This window comes from Equus asinus, chromosome 4 (genome assembly GCF_041296235.1).
Source record: "Equus asinus isolate D_3611 breed Donkey chromosome 4, EquAss-T2T_v2, whole genome shotgun sequence".
In the NCBI taxonomy this organism is placed as follows: domain Eukaryota; kingdom Metazoa; phylum Chordata; class Mammalia; order Perissodactyla; family Equidae; genus Equus; species Equus asinus.
In genome coordinates this window covers 49339540-49358489 of record NC_091793.1, presented here as the reverse complement: position 1 = coordinate 49358489, position 18950 = coordinate 49339540, and the positions used below count along the sequence as shown (strand labels likewise).

General features: G+C 37.0%; 1 protein-coding gene across 18 annotated transcripts in view; it reads right to left on the bottom strand.

Moving 5' to 3' along the window:
- The window catches only part of PPFIA2 (PTPRF interacting protein alpha 2), a 450745-nt gene extending 432580 nt beyond the window's left edge, over positions 1-18165 (bottom strand). For 9 of the 18 annotated variants that reach the window (XM_070507216.1, XM_070507215.1, XM_070507218.1 and 6 more), the window contains exons 1-2: positions 17133-17272; positions 12638-12888 (exon numbers count right to left, since the gene is read on the bottom strand). In XM_070507216.1, coding sequence (XP_070363317.1) covers positions 12638-12886 — 249 coding nt within the window. In that variant the 5' untranslated portion in view covers positions 12887-12888; positions 17133-17272. Of the gene's footprint in view, positions 1-12637; positions 12889-17132; positions 17424-17941 lie in introns of those variants that run through there. The other 9 variants (XM_070507235.1, XM_070507226.1, XM_070507238.1 and 6 more) reach the window with 5 other exon arrangements.
- Positions 18166-18950: the final 785 nt, after the last annotated feature.

Here is an 18950-nt window from a genome sequence, read left to right as displayed (position 1 = left end):
CTTCTACTTCGTATGAAAAAGCCTGCTGACATTTTGATAGGATTTGTGCTCAATCTACAGATTAATTTGTGCATAGGTGTGCTCTTAATAATTCTGAGTCTTTCAAAACATGTAACATGGACTGTCTGTCCATCTTAGATCTTCCTTGATTTTTCTTATTAATATTTTGTAGTTTTCAGTATAAAAGCCTTGCATGTATTTTGTTAAATATATTCTTAGTTATTTTATTATTTTTGATGCTATTGTGGATTGAATTGTTTTCTTAATTTCATTTTTATTACTTTTTGATACTATATAGAAACACAATCAATTTTTCTATATCATCTTATGTCCTGTGACCTTGCTGAATTAGTTTACTGGTTCTAGTAGTTTTGGGGTTTTTTTTGTTTTTCTTTTCATGGACATGGAAGCATTTTAAGAAAGGGAGTAGCATAGTCAGATTTGCATTTTAAATAGACAATTTTGCAGCTGTGAAGAGGGTTTATTTCAAGAAGGAAATGCTGGAGGAAACAAGATTATTTTTCAACACAGTTGGAATAGTTACTGACATCCAGAATCCTAGCAGGAATATATAATAAGACTAGGAATACATGAGAAAATGAATTAAGAAAGATAATTACTTATTTAATTTTTTTGTGAGGAAGAATGGCCCTGAGCTAACATCTGTTGTCAATCTCCCTCTTTTTGCTTGAGCAAGACTGGCCCTGAACTAACAACCGCACCACTCTTCTTCCACTTTGTATGTGGGACGCTGACATAGAATGGCCTGATGAGTGGTATATAGGTCCTCATCTGAGATCTGAACCCACAAACCCTGGGCCACCAAGGTAGAGTGCACAAACTTAACCACTTAACCACGCCACCAGGCTGTCCCCAATAATTACTTATTTTGTTAACTGAAATGGGTATGTTTATTTTAAGGAAATTTCTTTAAGCTGTCTTTTTGATTCATTACATTTATTGTACTCATTGAAGGTCATGGACTTCTGCTTCCAGTAATGGCAGAGGGTAGAGCTTGGACCAGCTTGTTGATAAAGAAAACTATAAATGTTGGATATTTTTTTTTTTATTTTTGATTCACTTATCACCTGATACAACAAGAAAGATAGTGAAGAATTGAGTTTGGGATCAGGGGGAAAGTTAGGTGTCAGACGTTTAGGTCTGATTCTCCCCTTGTTTTAGAGGGTCTGGCTCAGCACATTGCCTGCTTCAGGGGGCTAGAGGGACAGTAATTGGAGTCAAGTCCTGACAAGATGGAGTGGCCTGACAAATCTTCCTCATTTGGAGTTGAGACTCTGAAAGAGTCTAGAAGTAATAACCCCTGGATGATGAATCTTCCCAGGAAGTATTTGAATACAGGTAATTGAGGATTGCTATTTTCTAAGCCACCTGGCAAAAACCAACAGATGTTCCCTCTGGAGGAAAATAACATAATCCTAGAATTAAGATGACTTCCGCTAACAATTTTACAAATAAAATGACTGCCACACAGTCAAAAGTAACCACGCACACGAGGTGACAAGAAAATAAGAATGAATGATAATACCAATAGAAAATCACAGAAACAGATCATAGGAGTTTCAGATATTGAAGTTATCTAAAAGACTTAGAATACCTATACTCACAGTGTTCAAGGTGATAAAAGACAAGGTCAATAATCCCTATGGACACAAAGCAGGAAAAATAAGAAGAAATATATTTTAAGCACATCTTAGTAAAACTTCTAAAAAATAATACTTTAAAGAAGCCACAAAAGAAAAACTAAAAAAGGACAACTTACCCTCAAAGGGGCAACAATTAAATTGATAACTGCCTTCTCAATAGCAACAATGAAGGTCAGAATAAAAGATAGGTTAAGAGTGCCAAAGGAAAATAAGAAGTAACTTAAACTTCTGTATCCAGTGAAAACATCCTTCAGGAATAAAGGTGAAATAAAGATGTTTTCAGAAAGTCCAAAGCTAAGAAATTACTCATATGCACACCTACACTAAAGGAAATATTGAAGGCTGTTCTTCAGGAAAAAGAAAAATGATCTCAAATGGAAGATTAAAGACCTAGAAAGAATGAATAGTCACACAAATCGTAAACGTGTGAATAAATCTAAAGGAATATTGCCTGTAGAAAATTACAAAATAATATCTTTCACATCACAGGCATGGGAATATAAGGCAGGAAAAGTACACGTTAACATTACACTTTGGTAGGCTGAGGATATACATTGCAATTTATATGTTAACTATTAAAAGAATAGCAAAAGAGTATAACCCTGCCAGAATAATAGAGAAGAAAATTGAATGATAAAAAAATATTCAATCAACTCAAAAGGAAGCACAAAATCTTAATAAAAGGAGCACAAAAGAGACAGGGAAAATAGCCCTTAGTAAGACAGTAGATTAAGCGCAAATATACACGTAGTTACAGTAAATATAAAGAGACTAAATAATTAAAAGAGAAAGATTGTCAGGCTGCATAAAAATAAAATCCAGAAACTATTTGCTATTTGTGGATAATACATGCAGAGACACAGAGACGTTGAAAGTAAAAGGATAGTAAAAGGGGTACAGTGCAAAGACTAACAAAAAAGGAATCTGCTATAATACTACTAAAATCAGACAAAGTAGAATTTGAGAAAATGCCCGTCTAGGAAGGAAAATGGACAGTTCATGATGATAAAGATTCAATTGGCCATGAAGATAAAACAATGATATAGTTGAATACAACTAGTAACAGCCTCAAAACACATGCAAAAATTAGTAGAATTGCAAGGAGAAATAGAAAATCTATAATCGGGGCTGGCCCGGTGGTGCAGTGGTTAAGGTTGCACACTCCGCTTCAGCGGCCCCGGGGTTCACCGGTTCGGATCCTGGGTGCAGACATGGCACCACTTGGCAGGCCATGCTGTGGAAGGCGTCCCACATATAAAGTGGAGGAAGATGGGCACGGATGTGAGCTCAGGGCCAGTCTTCCTCAGCAAAAAGAGGAGGATTGGCAGCAGTTAGCTCAGGGCTTATCTTCCTCACAAAAAAAGAAGAAAAGAAAATCTATAATCATAGTGGGAGATATTAAAACTTGTTGTTATACCAGCATAGAACTTTAGACTTGGAACTGTAAAATGAAGTTACATTTTTAGAAGAAAAATTAAATTTGCTTAATGATGTTACTAAAAATGTGATTTCAGAGGTCAAATCTTTCCTACTAAAAAGATTCTAATAGCTAAGTTTCTTCTAACTCAAGTAATGTCAACTGCCATGGATTATTTTTTACAGATTGAAAACAGCTTATAGGATGGTATTCTGATGGCACAGTAGATCAGGCAACTGGCTAATAGAATTTTTTAAATAACATTTTTATAAGTATTGTTAAATAATGTTTCAAATATACAAAATTAACAAAGATAAAATAATCTTGCTATTATTTGTAACTGATTTATTTACTTTATCTTAGAAATAGATCATTAGGCAAGACTTTTATCATGAAAAACTTTCAAATTAATAATCACCATATTTTTTTTAACTTGGTCAATTAATGATCTACTGTAAGCAACCGAAACATAAATGCATTTATAAACTCTCAAAAAATAGATAACAAATTTTGAGCCAAAATCTATATATTTTAATTGAAGCATATTACCCTAAAAGTGGGCATTAAAGGGGGAATCATAGGTAATCAGAATCCAGGAAAATTAGTTTGATATAAGATTGACAAATAATTTTGTTTGTCTTAGAACTTAAAAGTAGTCATGAGAAATGCTTTCACTGGCCCATGTCTCATAAAGGTTTCCAGAGAAGTTTAATACTTCTTTAAATCTAGATGAACATAGTAAGATGAAGGAGATGGCTCAGAGTAAAACAATGGAATCCTGGTGCCACTTATCAACTATGTGGTGTTAAACAAGTTACTTAACCTCTTTGTGCCTTGGTTTTATCATCTCTAAAAGGAGAATAATAATAATAATGACCTCATTGGAATGTTCTGAGGATTAATTGAGATGATACACCTAATCAGTTTAATAAAGGAGCTGGATTCAGAAATCAACATTATTATATCTCCTCTGATTCCCTCAGGTGAAGAAATGAACCCCAAATGAAATTTCAGGCAGAAATCTTAGTTTTCCTGCTCATGCTTAGAAAATAAACAATCTGCTCTTTTGTTTTGGATTTTAAAAGTCTGTTTCATAATTCTAGTTCAATATAGGACTGTGTTATGTACAAAGCCCTAAGCTCCTCTCCAACCTAAATCTTCCCCCTTTGCACTCACTTCAGGCTTGTCCCAAGCTTTAAAGTCTGCATTAGAGGATGGGGGCCTTGTGGTCTTTCTTTGCTGTGACACCCTCCACTCACAGCAACAGTTTTTTTGACCCCTCCAGAGTCGGGGCCTGGGAAGGCGAAATAGGGGAGAAGGATCACAGTATATGTGGCTGACCCACTTGTCATCCATATTCAGGGCTTTCTGAATGGCAAAGATACCATCAATGACCCTTCCTCTCCTGGGGTGGGTTTATGGCTTTCTCAAAGAATCCCTCTGTCTGTTCCTCCTCACTTTTAATTGACTTGCTCTCAGTCTCTTCTCTGGAATCAATCCTCAAATTTGTCTCTCATTATTTACTCCCTGGGAACCTGGGGTTCTGACAATCTACTTATTCTGTGGGTTTACACAAAGATAACCCTAAGCAAGCTCCCCTTCTGAGGACCCCGTTTGCTGTTCAAAAAATCACCAACCTTTGTTTTGACATTGGAGGACTTGTAGCTTGCCGTCATGCAACTCTTTAATATTCCACAGAGGCAAGGGCATCTCCAGCCACAGCTTCAGCTTTTAGACTTCAGAATCTATATCCCTCAGTCTCTGAAGGCAACACATCAAACTCAACATTTTCCCTGAAGCCCCTCTCACTTGGCTAAGCTGAATGGGAATCACTCCTTCCCTCATACATGGAATAGTAGATTTATGCACAGCAAACCAATAGCTCTCCAAAACAATTCTGTCTGTCTTCTAGCTTTACCACCTCAACTTTTGTAGAGTCTTAAAATGGAGTTTGCGCTAACATTGGACTTAGTAGTTGGACTATATTTTAGCACCTCCTGCAAATAAGGTCTTGCACCTCACTTAGCCTCTCCTCAAACAGGAAGACAAAAAGACTCTCATCTTAGTATCTGGAAACTTAGAAAAACATTTCCTAGCATAGTGGGACTGTTCAGATATGTTAGCTATCACTATTATTCATCTTGTCTTTATTATTTAACATTTAAGGAATAACTAGATGAGGAGTTGCCCAAAGAAAAAAATTGGGAGGAAAAACTCAAAAAGATTTAAAAACCAAGACAGTGTGGTGTCATATAAGTTACGAAAGTAAGGTGTTTGTTTTGTTTTTTGAGAAGGGAGCAATCACAATGTCAAATTTTGCAGTGAATTTTAATAAAACAAAATTCATTTACTACTGTGTTCATCAGTTGGTTACTGGTGACACCATTCAGAGCAGGGAGTTAGAGGGAAAGCTAGACAGCAGTTGCTCAGAGAGAACAGAAGATGAAGAAACTGAGACAGTGAGAAGAGAGCCGTTGGGAAATAAACTGAAAAGAAAAGAAAAGAAAAGATTGATTGGTAGCTAAGCAGAGATACAGTGTTAAGGGACTCTTTTGTTGGTATTGTATTTGTCATCATTTTACTTTTAAGGAATAGATTTGAACATGGTACAAAAAAGCAAGTTGAAATAAGAGAGAGCAATGAATGGAAGACACTCAAGACAGAGAAAAAAACAATCAAAGGAGGAGAGGAGAAGGGGGAGTTCAAAGATTTAGAGGGAAGTATTAATCTTAAGCAGGAAAGGCAATGCTTAAGATTGGAGAACATAAGTAAATACAGACAAGTATGGATGTAAATAAGTGTATAGGGGTATGTGGGAAAAGAATAAGTATTGAAGGAAAACATACCTAGTAGCCTAGGAAAGGAATGGTTATGGAGAATTAAAGACATGGGAATTTCAAACTGAAATAATTAATAGCATTGCTTGGCACAGAGATGCTAAGGTACATGAAGAACGAAAGAGGACCCCTAGATTTATAAAATATGTATCCATTGGTGGCATATACAGGAGTAGCTCCTAAATCTACATGAGTGTGTTTTTAGGAGAATGGTGATAATAGAAACCTAATTATAAGGGTTAAAAAAGAAAAGAGATAGAAATAAAGAGATATAAACAATGAGAAATAAAGGCTGCAGGTGAATACCATTTCATTTCGCCAGGGGGAAAATCAACTAACTGGAAGAAAGAAAAGCACATTAAGAAAATGGAATAATCACAATAGGGGTAACAAAAGATGCAGCATCTTTCTCTTTGATAGGAGCAAGGGATGAAACGCTTAGCGTGGTGGCATCAGGTTTCACTGAAAAGGAAGGAGCTCAACCTAGATGTTATCTTCTGAGCACAAGAGGAATGTATGTTGTTTGACTTAATCAAGGGACATGTGAGACTGCCCATTAAATAAGTGGAGAATTTTGGAAAACCATTTAAGAGAGTGTAGTTAAGAGATATTTTTTTAAAAAAGATCAATCAAAGGACCTCCAAAATTTGATAAAGATTGCAGAGACTAAGGATTTTTAGTGCTTTCAATTTGTGCTAGTATTCATTATTACCCAGTAAAATTGTGCAGTTAAGGCTGGCTAAGGATAATGATGATAATATCTATGGTAATAATAACAGCATCAATAGCCGCATTTAACATGTATTGAGCATGTACTATCTGTGAGGCATTGAATTGATCGTTTGACGTGTTCCAGCTCATTTATTTCTCATAATAATTCTATGAGGCAGGTTCTATCATCATCTGAATTAACTACTTTGACCAAAGTTATTGAACTAGTAAGTAGCAAGCCAAAAAGACACCCAGGTAGTCTGCTTCCAGAATAAAAGTGACTTCTGTCACTCTCTATAAGTTTCATTTAAATATTTTGCATTTTAAAATGTCAGAATGTAAACGTATTTCTCTCCTCCACAAGTAGCCTCTTTTAATTTAATTCCTCATCACAGTGCATACCAGCACATTCCAATTTATGAAAAATACCACCTGATATTTTATAATGCTCAGGGTTTCTGAAGCACATATACATACTTCCTTTTAGCCTCTCCTAGGAGAGAAATCATCTCCTCCGTTCGATTAGAGAGAGAGAGTTTCAGAGAAATCAAGTTACTTACCAGGGATCTCTCAGATAATAAGTGGAAGAACTCCTACTCAAATTCAGATCTGACTCAAATCCAAAACCCTGGCCATTCAGTTCATTACCAGTCTATGCCCATTCTTTCTCCTCCGTATTCTTTACATTTTGACTGTCTTTCTTAGTTTCCAGGTTCACAATCATATCCCAAATTCCCACACCTCACGGAACTAGTACATCGTCACAATAAGCCTTCCCTAACATAATAATGACTAACTGGCTCTTTTAGCATATATTTGTGGTAGATCAGTTGCATTGATGATACCTATGCTTCATCCTTCCTTGTAATTTTGTATCACTTTCCACTCTGCCTTGGGCTTGGCCAGGGGATATTACCAAAAAAAAAAAAAAAAAAACACCCAAGCAGAAGCTTAAAAAGCACTTGCTTGTTTCTGCTTTGCTCTTATTCCTCTGCCATGACTATGAAAACCTGCCAGGGCTAACCCATTGCAGGATTAGACACATGCACACAGCTGAGTGGTCCCAGTTTGTCCAGCTAAGGCCATCCTAGATCTGATAATAGCCAGTTAACATACAGCTGACTGAGCCAAACTTCAGCTAACAGCTACATTAATGAGCTCAGCCAAGATCAACCAATAAAAGTCAAGATCAGCTGAATTCCATAAACTCATTATTTTGCATGACATCAAGGTTTTCTGTTTTGTTAGATAGATTTTAGCAACAGATAACTGATACACATGTATTATGTAATCTTTCCTAAATCAAAGGGCAGAATAATATTCCATCATTATGACCTTATTATGTTGCCAGTTCACTCAAAATTCTACCAATTATGTTGCATACAAACTTTTGTCCTTAGCTTTCACCACACATATTGACAGGCCACACTCCTCCACTGCCACTATACAAAACTTAACTCCTATCTTCCAATAGACAAATCTGTTATTGTCCTTATTTAATTCCTACTTCTTTTTCTTTTTTAAAAAAATAGAGATACTGCTAGCTCATCTGTCTCCTTTATGCAAATTAGAAACCCCAAGCCTAGCCTGGAAAGCGGAACATAGGCTGGATTTCAGTCCCCGACATGTCCTGGAGCAAGCTCCCACCTGCACAACTCTACTGCGCCTCACAGAACGCCCTTTCATCCTTTCCAACCTTTTCTTAAAATTATCTCTCTAAATCACTTTTTACATGAAACTTTCTGCAGTTAATCACATATCAATATTATAGCTCAAATACTTTCAGTACTCCTATAATCTTCTGGTACAATATTAATTTGAGTCCATTTATATATTTTTTTCAAAGAACTCTAACTATTCCCTAAGTTCTCTGGGAACCAAACTATCTTCCTTTTTTTGTCTATCTCCTTTACAAACATATGTAACCATTTAATAATACACAGAAGACTCTCAATATTTGCCCTGTTTTCCAAAATGTTAAAAGGCTATTTATTTTATCAATATTCCTTGCAAATTGCTCTAATGCTCATTGATATACATATATAGAAATGAATTTATCTTTCAGCATTCTGGATAAAATAAATGCAAGAATTTCCATATTTAATGCTTTATAAATTAGTTTTTACTTGTATTATTTTCTTTAATCATCACAAACTACCCTGTGAGGGATTAGTGTTAACCAATTTTTGTAGCATGGAAATCTGAAGTCCTGACCAATGTATATGGTCATGGAAAATGTATAATAGAGACACAATACAAACCAGACCTCCCTATTTCAAGTTTTTTGTTCTTTCAAAATATCAAAATACATATAACTTTAGTTCTGTTTTTACTTTAAAAGCCCTTACTATGAACCTGGTACTCAGCTGGTCTAGAGGGTTGTGGATGATTAAGATTTGCTCCTGTTCTCAAGGAACTTATAGTCTATGTTGGGAAACAGGCACATAAATAGATAATTTAATGATAATATGATAAATGATAATGGTAAAGAACACAGAGGACATGTAACTTGGGAGTTCAGAGAAGGCTTCCCAGAAGAGATAAAGTCTTGGCTAGGATTAGAAGTGAGTCAGTCAAAGGTACTGAGGAAGATCATAAGGGCAGAGAGGAATACGCATGAAGGAAATAAGACTGGAATAGCATGAAGTCTTTCAGGACCCCCAGTATTATTCAAACATACAAAGTGTCACGTTTACAAAAGTAGACATGCTAGGAGATAGAGCAAAGAAGTTGTTCAGGGCTAGGTGACAAACAACAGGAAAGAATAGAGAGATCTGATAATTATTTAAGAGAGAAAAACAGTATGGTCCAATGATGACTGAATTCAGAGATGAGGGAGAGAGCATCATCCATGAAGACTCTTGGGCGTCTGGGTGAGGAGTTAGAGCAGGTTTGGGTGGGAAGTGGGAGGCAGATGATGACTGAGTTTGGAGGATATTGAATCTGATATTCTGTGGAACATGAAACTGGATCTGTGTATTGGAAAGGAAGAAAATTAAGTGTATAGCTTAGAAACACCAGGCCTAGAGATGTGGAATTATCAGGACTCTTTAAACACAGTTACACACAATCACTTAATGAAAAATGCAGCACTATGACTACAGAGTACTGTACATGGTTAGGATTGTTAAAACCATCACTACCTCTGTTCATAAAGGAATGACAAGATAGAAAGTGGCTATAGCAAATCACCAACACCCTGAAAGAACTGTAAAGGCAATGACAACACAGTGTCATAAAGTTTGATTCTGCTTTTGAATTCTATACTGTGTTTGCGAAAATAAATTTCATTTTCATCTTATTGTAGTTTTCAATTTTGCGTGCTTTTTTTCTGCCTCAAAACTCACATTTATGGTTCTCATTTTCTTCTTCCAGCTAAATATCAAACGCGATGCTGCCAAACAGTGCAGGTACATTGCTTACAAAGTATTCAAAATAATTCAAAGATACCAATTAAAGAAAAACATTCCTCTATTACATACAGAAAACTTATAGCCCTAAAGTTACAGATTAGGTTATTAAATACTTTCTTTAAAAAAATGACAGGACCATAAATATCTTTAAAGACCTGTGGATTGCTAGAGATACAAATATTTGTAATAGTAAAATACAAATAAATATTGGAAAAAATGTATCAAAGTATTTGTAAAAGAGGTTGAAACCATATCCATCTAAATGTACAGGCTCATAGTCCCTAATCTATAATTATAAAACCCAAACTCAGAAAAGTGATATTTTATTTGTACTGTATGTTGCAAAATTGATTGGTCGCAAAACCAGATCTGTACTAACAAGAAACCATTTATAGTCTTTATTTTTTTCCAGGAAGTAGGAATATTGATAGAATTCTTTTCAGAAATATGGAAGTGTATAATTATAGAGTGTTGCCCAGAATCCAGCTAGAGGAGTGTTTGCATAGTACACATCGTATACATATAGAAAAATCGGGAAAATTCTGAACTCTAAAACACGACTGGCCCCAAGGAGTTTGAATAAGAGATTATGCACCGGTGTAATTAAAATTCAAACTTTAAAATTTTAGATAGCATTACAGTTAGATAGCAATATAAATAATTTTCAGTACAACTGAATTTCTAGAATTAAAATGTTTTCATTCTTGTACCTTTAAGAAGAGATATATCTACACAATATAGTTACGTATAAAAACACTTTCAGTTTTCTCCTTTTTCCCCCAGTATCTGGTTCTAGTACCTTATTTTTACAACATTTTTATGAAATAGTCATCCATTTTTTTTTAAATTTAGAGAAAAAAATTAAAAACCCAAATTATTCTTAGAATCAGTTTGATGGCATTAGGATCCCAAATTGATAGCATCAGGCTTGAATAAGATATAAAAAGATAACTGTAGGAAGGATGCATGTATAGTCTTACACTTAGGACCAAAGAGTCAACTTCTAGGAGGAGTGTAGGGAAAATAGGAACACACAGCATTTATGCAACTCAATTATAAACTTCAGTTGACTGCTGTCCCAATACATACTTAAAGGATGTTGAACTTGCCCCCACATATAATACAATTCTGGGCTTCTTAATGAAACACTCTGTCCAGAAAAAGAAATGATTGCCCCATTCTATGCTTGTCAAAGAAGATAATGAACAGTGTGAGTGGTTCCAGGACCACACTTTAACAAAAGCATTAACCAACTCAAATAATCCTAAGAAGAGTAGGTATGATGATCATCATCCTAGAAATCACTTTATGAAGAACAACCGCAAAGACTGAAATGTCTAACTTGAAAAATATATTCTTGGTGAAGATAAGATAGTTATCTTTTGAAATGAATCACATTCTGTGTGATTAAACACACTAGTGTACCAACAGATGAGAGTTACTGGAAACATTACATCTCAATACAAGACAAACGTACTGAAAATGAAAAGGACTGGGATAGGAGTTATCCACATAAGGTTATGGGATTACTAATGGGGATGTGACAGAAGGTTCTAGGTGATCCATCCTATTCTGATAGTCATAACTGTCTCAATATTACACTGCAACGTAATAGTACAGCTGGGTTTAGAATTTTATCATCTTTGATTATATAATTTTCAATATTTATGAAAAGATATTTGCTATAAGACATAACTTCGTGGAGAGAGGTCAACTCTTCAACATTTACTAATCTGTCTTGTAAGTAGGGGGCCAATCAAACTTGCGTTTAAAAAAATATATATTTTATTGGGGGCTAATTATTAAAAATCTCATTGATATTCTATGCTTTTTCTTGTACCTAAAATAAACATAATTATGCTATTCTCAAATAAGAAAATTGACTCTCATTATTAGCTTTGTATATAAATAAGCTGGAAATCTTAAAATATTCTATTTGTTTCTATAAAATAAGATGCTTGACAAAAATACATTAAGAAGTAACTAACAATTTTGCTTATGAAGCTTAACTTCTGCCTTTTCTTCAATTTCTAAAATATTTTTTAACAAAAGAAACTGGTTGAAATGTTTTGTGAGAAGAGAGGGTAATATGTCAATAAGTCCAAGAAATTTTGAGCAGGTGTTAGACATTGTTAAAGAAAGACAAATAAAAAATCTTGGACAGTAGACTTCCAAACTACTATCACTTCCAAAGACAGACTACACAACTAAAAATGTAAAATACATATTTCCAAGTGTCATAATAATGTTTAAAAAGTAAGAAAGAGAAAACTAACTATTCCCACATTCTGGTGATTAAAGCTGGTCAACAGGTGGTTTCTACCCCCACCAAAAAAAAAAGATAAACTTTTCAAGAGAAAGACTAAATAGGAACTTATGCTTCTACAATTTTGTTTGAGGCAAGGTTTTATGTAAACTAATTATCTATTCTTAAGTTTTTCTCATCATATGTGCATATATGACATGCATATCTTAGCATATATGCATGTCATATACCCTAAGGGGAAAAGCAATTATAAGAATGGGAATAAAGCAACACTTATTTAAGTCTTATCACATTTTCACTTGTAAGAGGAATGCTACCGGGGAGCATACCTGTGGCAGGGCTGAATTGAGCTGTCTCTGGAGCGAATCTCTGTCATAGATGACATCCTGCAGTCTTTGCTGCGCAAGGGAGAGGCTTTCTTGGGTCTCCCGAAGGGTGTCTAGAAGACGATCCCTTTCATCTAGCATATTCACCATCAGCTGCTCAAAATGGGAGTCTGAGTCCGAGCCACTGCTTTGGGACCCCCTTTGGCTCATTGGGGTGTCCTCATTAATCGTGGGCATCACTTCACACATCATTGCTTAAAGAAAGAGGAGAGAAGTCTTAGTAAAGAAATGATTCCCAGTAATGCCACTTGACCCTCAACTCATTAACCCCTTTGCAGCTCATTCGCCTAATTGTCTCTTTTATACCTACCCACTGCCCCAACTCCAACCAAGCTAAATATTTTGACCTCAGTGAAATATGATTCACTGACTTCCTCCAACCTACATGCTTTCTCTTTTCATGGCAATCCATCTATCTCCTACCTACAAAATACAGTATGGTTTCACTTACTTCTCAAAGTGTTTTTTTTAATAATTTACCCCACTTAATTCAATTTATAATAACATGTTATTACGCAATAATTAATCACCTTTCTTCCCCTGCAAGTTTACAAATCCCTTATAGCTAATACCTCCAGCTCACCCTTATTTGTTATTATATTGTTAACACAAGCACAGTGTCTGGCACTTAATGGGTAGGAAGTAAATGATTTTTGAATGACTTAAATGAGTGAATGAATTAATGTTCATCCTTTCATTTAGAAAATCCACAAATAATTGAGTATTCATTTTACATAATAATCAGCTTTTACTTTTTTATTTTATCAACAGATTATTTTTCCTACCAACTAGTTTAAAGCTTCTTGACTTTACAACTCCCATTTTATTACTTTAAATGCTCTTTTCCTGAATTCCTACAGTAATCTACAAAGAATAGATAAGTGATACTGACTGAATTAGACATAAGCTTTATGAAATAGACTGAGATGCATAAATTTGTTTAGGTTATTATACTACTAATTACACTTAATATTCCTTTCTTTCCTGTGAGCTGCATTGTCTGGTTTCCATCCACACGATACAAACTAACACTCTTTCAAATATTCCACAAAACAGATGCCATAAATTATATTAGCTAATGTAGTAACTTCACATCTCAGCTGCTAATCACAAGCTCCCAGTCATGGAATAAATGAACTGTTCAGAATACTTTTTTAAATCATTTATTAATTTGATTTAAAATAGACAACACACACATTAAGATGTAACATTGACCTATTGTGTGGCATTTTGAAAATTAGAAATTACCTCATTTTCTCTTTTATCCTCCATCTTATGTTTAAAAAAAAATCAAGCCCATCTCAATTTCAGTTGTTGTACTGAGGCCAGGAGCTATTAATTAGAGGGCTTGGTTTTGCAGAAGGCTGATGTGGAGAAAGCCTGGTTTGGCTGTTGATCCTGGAGCATTCTTTGGTTTTATAATGCAAGGTCAATTCATTTTTCTGCCTACATATTCCTGTCCTTGGGGAAAATATTTCTGGTGATATTTTCAAATAAAATGTCAAGACTTAACAGCTCAATAGTTAATTACTTTTTATGTGATTCTTCACATAAATTGGGTTATTGAGGAGAGAAATTCAATTATCTGTGAATGATTTGGTCAGGGTCCACTGAAAACTAAGAGAAACTTTTAAAAAGATAAAGGAAAGTATTTTGTGACTGCTAGCTTATGTAAAAAAATTAAGGGGGTGGTGAATTTTAGGACAATTCAAGATGATGCTTTGAATTATTGCTCATCATTCAAACCACTGGGCTACCTGAAGGCAAGAACTTGACTAGATCAATGTCTTATTCACCCTAAAACAAATAGCGGAGTAGATATGCAGAGGGCGTATTTAAAAAGATGCACACGCACCCCACATGCACACACATTCACTCACACTCATGCATTTGCTACTAGAGTTAACCACTTAATGGGTGAAAATATAACATTTTTTTGCATTTTTCTCAATTTGAATTTCATTCCAACACTATCATAAAGATGGAAAAAAAGAGACTCTTCTCTAACTGCTACAAATTTTCTTTACACTAATTGAAAAGGAATTGGGAAATTAAAAAAATGTTCCAACACATTTGAGTATTTAAAACAATTAGTTTACATGCCATGCATGAAATCTACACACTGAACAGCTGTGTCATTCTGAGAAATCATTACCAGAAGCCGATGTGTTTCTTTTTGACATTTAAGGTTAAAACAAAATACTGAGAGAGGAAATGGTAGCACTGTGACAATTTGCGCCAAAACAGTTGCAGGGTTTAAATTTTCGGGTTACTTAACCTTTCCTAAATCTGTATGTTAAATCATACTCTTCCTGAAAGAAAGATATTAGCCCATCTCCACTCTGAATTACTCATAACAACTTTAAGTTCCAAGAAGAAACATAACTGCAGTGATGACCTCAGCTACAATTCTCTCCTGGATATACTACCTTAATTCTAACAAATGCTTGTCATCTTTGCGGGACGTTAGACATTCACAAACTTCACTTCCTCAGATCAGTATGAAAGCTGTTGTTTGATTCAGTCAGTCACAAGATTCTATGATGAGAAGCAGCTTAGTCTATTAAATCTACACTCAAAAGCACTTGATTTGATTCCACCCCTGAGGCAGGTGAACCAGGGCAAGTCGCTTTACCCGTCAAAACTTCGGTTTTCTCTTCTGTAAAGTAGGGATAACAATCCAAGCTTTTTGTTTGTTTGTTTTAGCAAGCCCTTTGTAAGATTCCAATAGGATGCTTGACCGAGAACACATGGTAAAATTATAAAGGGCTATTATAAGTTCAAGTATGTATTTCAATTATAAAGTGACCAACATTCATCTTTGCAGAAAAAATATTTTACCTTTATGATTCATTCTGCTTCCATACCTAAAGGTTTAATTCCAATGGGTACTCTGAACTCTCCAAATCCAATTGAAAGAAAATCAAAGTATGCAAAAGTTACTTAGGAAATAAGTTGAATACAGGCTGCTTTTTCTTCACACACAGTCAACCCAAATGAATAAATCTAAAGTCTTCTCATCAAAATTAGAAGAAAAAAAATTTGTATACAGAAAAATAAGGCCACTTTCATGAGCTAGCTTAGTTCCTTGCAATAGAACTGAAATTCTGTCTAATATAAATTACAAAATACTTGTATATTCCTGAAAATATCGTATAACACTTCATAGATGCACATTTTAAGTATTAAAAGCAGTTAAAAATTCATATTCAATGTAAGAGTTAAACATCCTCTTGTAGAATAGATGACATCTGGAGCAACTTGCACAGTCCAGGAGGCTGTGGGCATTCAATCGCTAGTCTATGCTGTCCTCATACACTACTTTTAACTTTACAATCATTTTCAATATTAAAAACTGCATAAAACTGCATCCCATAATTCCTGAAAAACCAGAAAGGGCATACTAACAGTTTGCTTTGAGATTTGCCTTTTTGTCACCCCATCCCCAAAGTCAACTGGATATATGAATTGTGTTATCTTCTTCTAGATGTTGATGCCATGTTCATTAAATTACTGAAGGTTTCAAGACCTGGTTAGAGACATTGCAAATTTTGTTGTGAATGTAAAAAAATAACAAACCTGGTTGTTTTAATTATACCAGTGCTGACATTTAGCTTGAAGAATTTTATACCAGGAAAACCTACTCCTTTATTCTTAGCAGATAACCTTGACTGTCTTCTAAATATCTCAGATTTCAAAATAAAAGTTTTGAATGCCCACTGGAGTCATTACCAAGGGCTTTCAAGATCCAGTGTGTTTCTTAGCAAAATGTACCGTTCAAATAGCGCCTATTCAGATGTGTCGGTGCTACGAAAGGCTTTTTTTTCTGTCAATGAATCACTTTATTCAAACCGATCACTAGGGTTTAGACTCTACTAGAGGCAAAAATGCAGTCATTCTCTGTAGTTAGTTTCTTCTACAAAGATTTAGTCTGAAGAACCAACCCAGCTCCACCTCAGTTAACCCACAAGGAGTAATTCAGGGAGAGAAATCCTAGCCATTGTCTGATTACATTACATGAATATTCCTCCTCCTATTTAACTCTTTGAAGTCTCCTGTTCTCAGGAAACATTACCACCTCAAATGGAAGCATTTTGCACTTTCTTTACCCCAGTGCATTTACAGACGGCTGAAGAGCCAGCTCACCCCACAGGGCTGGTCAGTTCTCTCTCAGCCACACAGCCCCACCACCCTGAAGAAGTTGACTTCATAATTTCCATACTAAAATTCTTCATCCTGCCCAGCAAGAGAGAGCCAAGTAGGGAGGAGGTTGAGAAATAGAAGAGAGAGGGTGGGAGTGGAAAGCAAAAGGTAAGAACAGTAATTGGCAAGGAGGAATTTGCATCTCATCTTCCCTGGGGGCGGGGTGGGGCCGGGGGGAGGGGGTAAAAAAATAAAGCGGAAGGGAAACGGTGTAACTCAAATACAGTTTCTGTACCTAATGTCTGTAATGTTCGGTCCTGCTTCTTCAGTTGATCAGTGACAACCGCAGTCTCGGCTTGAGGAGAAGGGAGGCTCACAGCCGGCACTCTTGGACCATTTCCCTAGCAACGGGAGAAAGGCAGCTTAGACACTCGCGTGCCCCGGCGCCCTCCTGGAACGTGCCCCGGCCGGGTGGCGTGGCAGCAGCTCGGCATCTTCCCGCGGCTCCGTCAGCAGCCAAAAGGAGAAGCGTCCATCGGAAAAATGGCATATTACAAATTTTGCTTTGGGAAGCAGAGCTCGGTTCAGACCATTGTCAAAGGGAGGAGAGGGGGAGGCGGCTCTTAAAGCAGCAGCGGCCCCTTTGCTTGAGCAGCCGCAGCTCCCCGCGTGCAGCTGGAGACCCGGGGTGAGGAGCCGGGAACTGGGGACTGGGTTTGACTTGTAGAAACTTAACCCAGCGGCGCGGCTCCCCCTCCGCGTCCGGGCCACCTGGAGAGTGTATCCCCTAAACGTGAGCTTTGGGAAAAGGTGTGAGGAGTATCTAGAAGGGAAGTTCTCCACCCAGTCCCCCACCTGGCGCCCCTCCAGAGTTTATGGCTAACGCCAGGAGTTGGAAGGCTAAAGGGAAGCGAGTCACCAGGAATGCGAGAAGCAGGACAGGTCCCCTTCTGGCTCCCAGCCTATTTCGGCACTAGAGTGTCTCATTTCACTTAAGAGGTGCTTCTTCTCCAGAAAGACAAGCAGTCAGCCCCCCACACCCAGTTTCTCCTCCCAGCCTCTTTGTAAGCCTTTTGCTTGCATCAGTCGGTCGGGAGAACCAACCTGCTGGGAGCCGGTGAGGATGCTACAGCATCTTCTCTCCTCACTTGCCTCCTGCTGTTGCTGCTGCTGCTCCTCCTCCTCCGTTTCTCCCCCCTCCTCCTTCTTGGCAGCCGCCACCTCCTCTTCTTCTGGAACAAGGGCTTCCCCTGGATGCTACTGCAGTGGTTTCCACCGGCCCTTAAATAAATTCTGAAGTAATCACGTCTTTGCTCTCCTCCTCACGCACACGCGCTCGCGGATACACACGACTCCCCCAAAGCCGCTCTGGGGCTGCTGGGTCTCGCGCTGGTCCCAGTGCCCCCGGCAAAGGAAAAGCTGGAGATGGGCACGTTTGGGAAGGGAGTATGCTCTTCCTTGCTCTTGCTCGGGCTTCTCACACACAATAGTCTCTACAGAAAAGCGTGTGTTGGCCTATGCTGCTGGGGATGGGAATGGGTTTGGGCACCTTCTGGCTCTATGGCCTTCCGTGCTTGCCATTACTTTAAGCAGCTTCTTTCTCCCAGGACCAGGGCATGGTAGTCGTGGTTGTAGGTGTCTGATTCAATCTAGGGTGTGGCGGCATCTGTCGTTTCTTATTACTTCTCCAGCTCTTTTCCATTCATTGCTTTGACGATGAGGATTGTATGTTAAGTACTCCCTGCCCAAGTAAATTTCAGCTTTGAGCAAAGTCTGGTCTCTTGATGGTATTCCAGTTCCCTCTATATCTGCACATCTCTTTGCCTATGCTCCTTTCTTTCTGCCTCTGCTGTCCATTCATACAGACCCATCAGGGACAGGGAGGAAGCAGAAGACAAAACTAGTACCTACTCTAAGAAAAAGGAAATGTTTCAGCGAGGGAAATTAGCATACACTAGTTTTAGTGAAAAGGAAAAGGGCATGTAGAAGGCAAATGGGAGAAAGGTCAAACATTGGGTATAATTTGGGGGTTAGTGCAAGTATCCTTAGGATGTAGTACAGGAAGTATAAAAGGTATGTTTCACTTTTGTGTAAACCAAAGAGGCCAAATCTA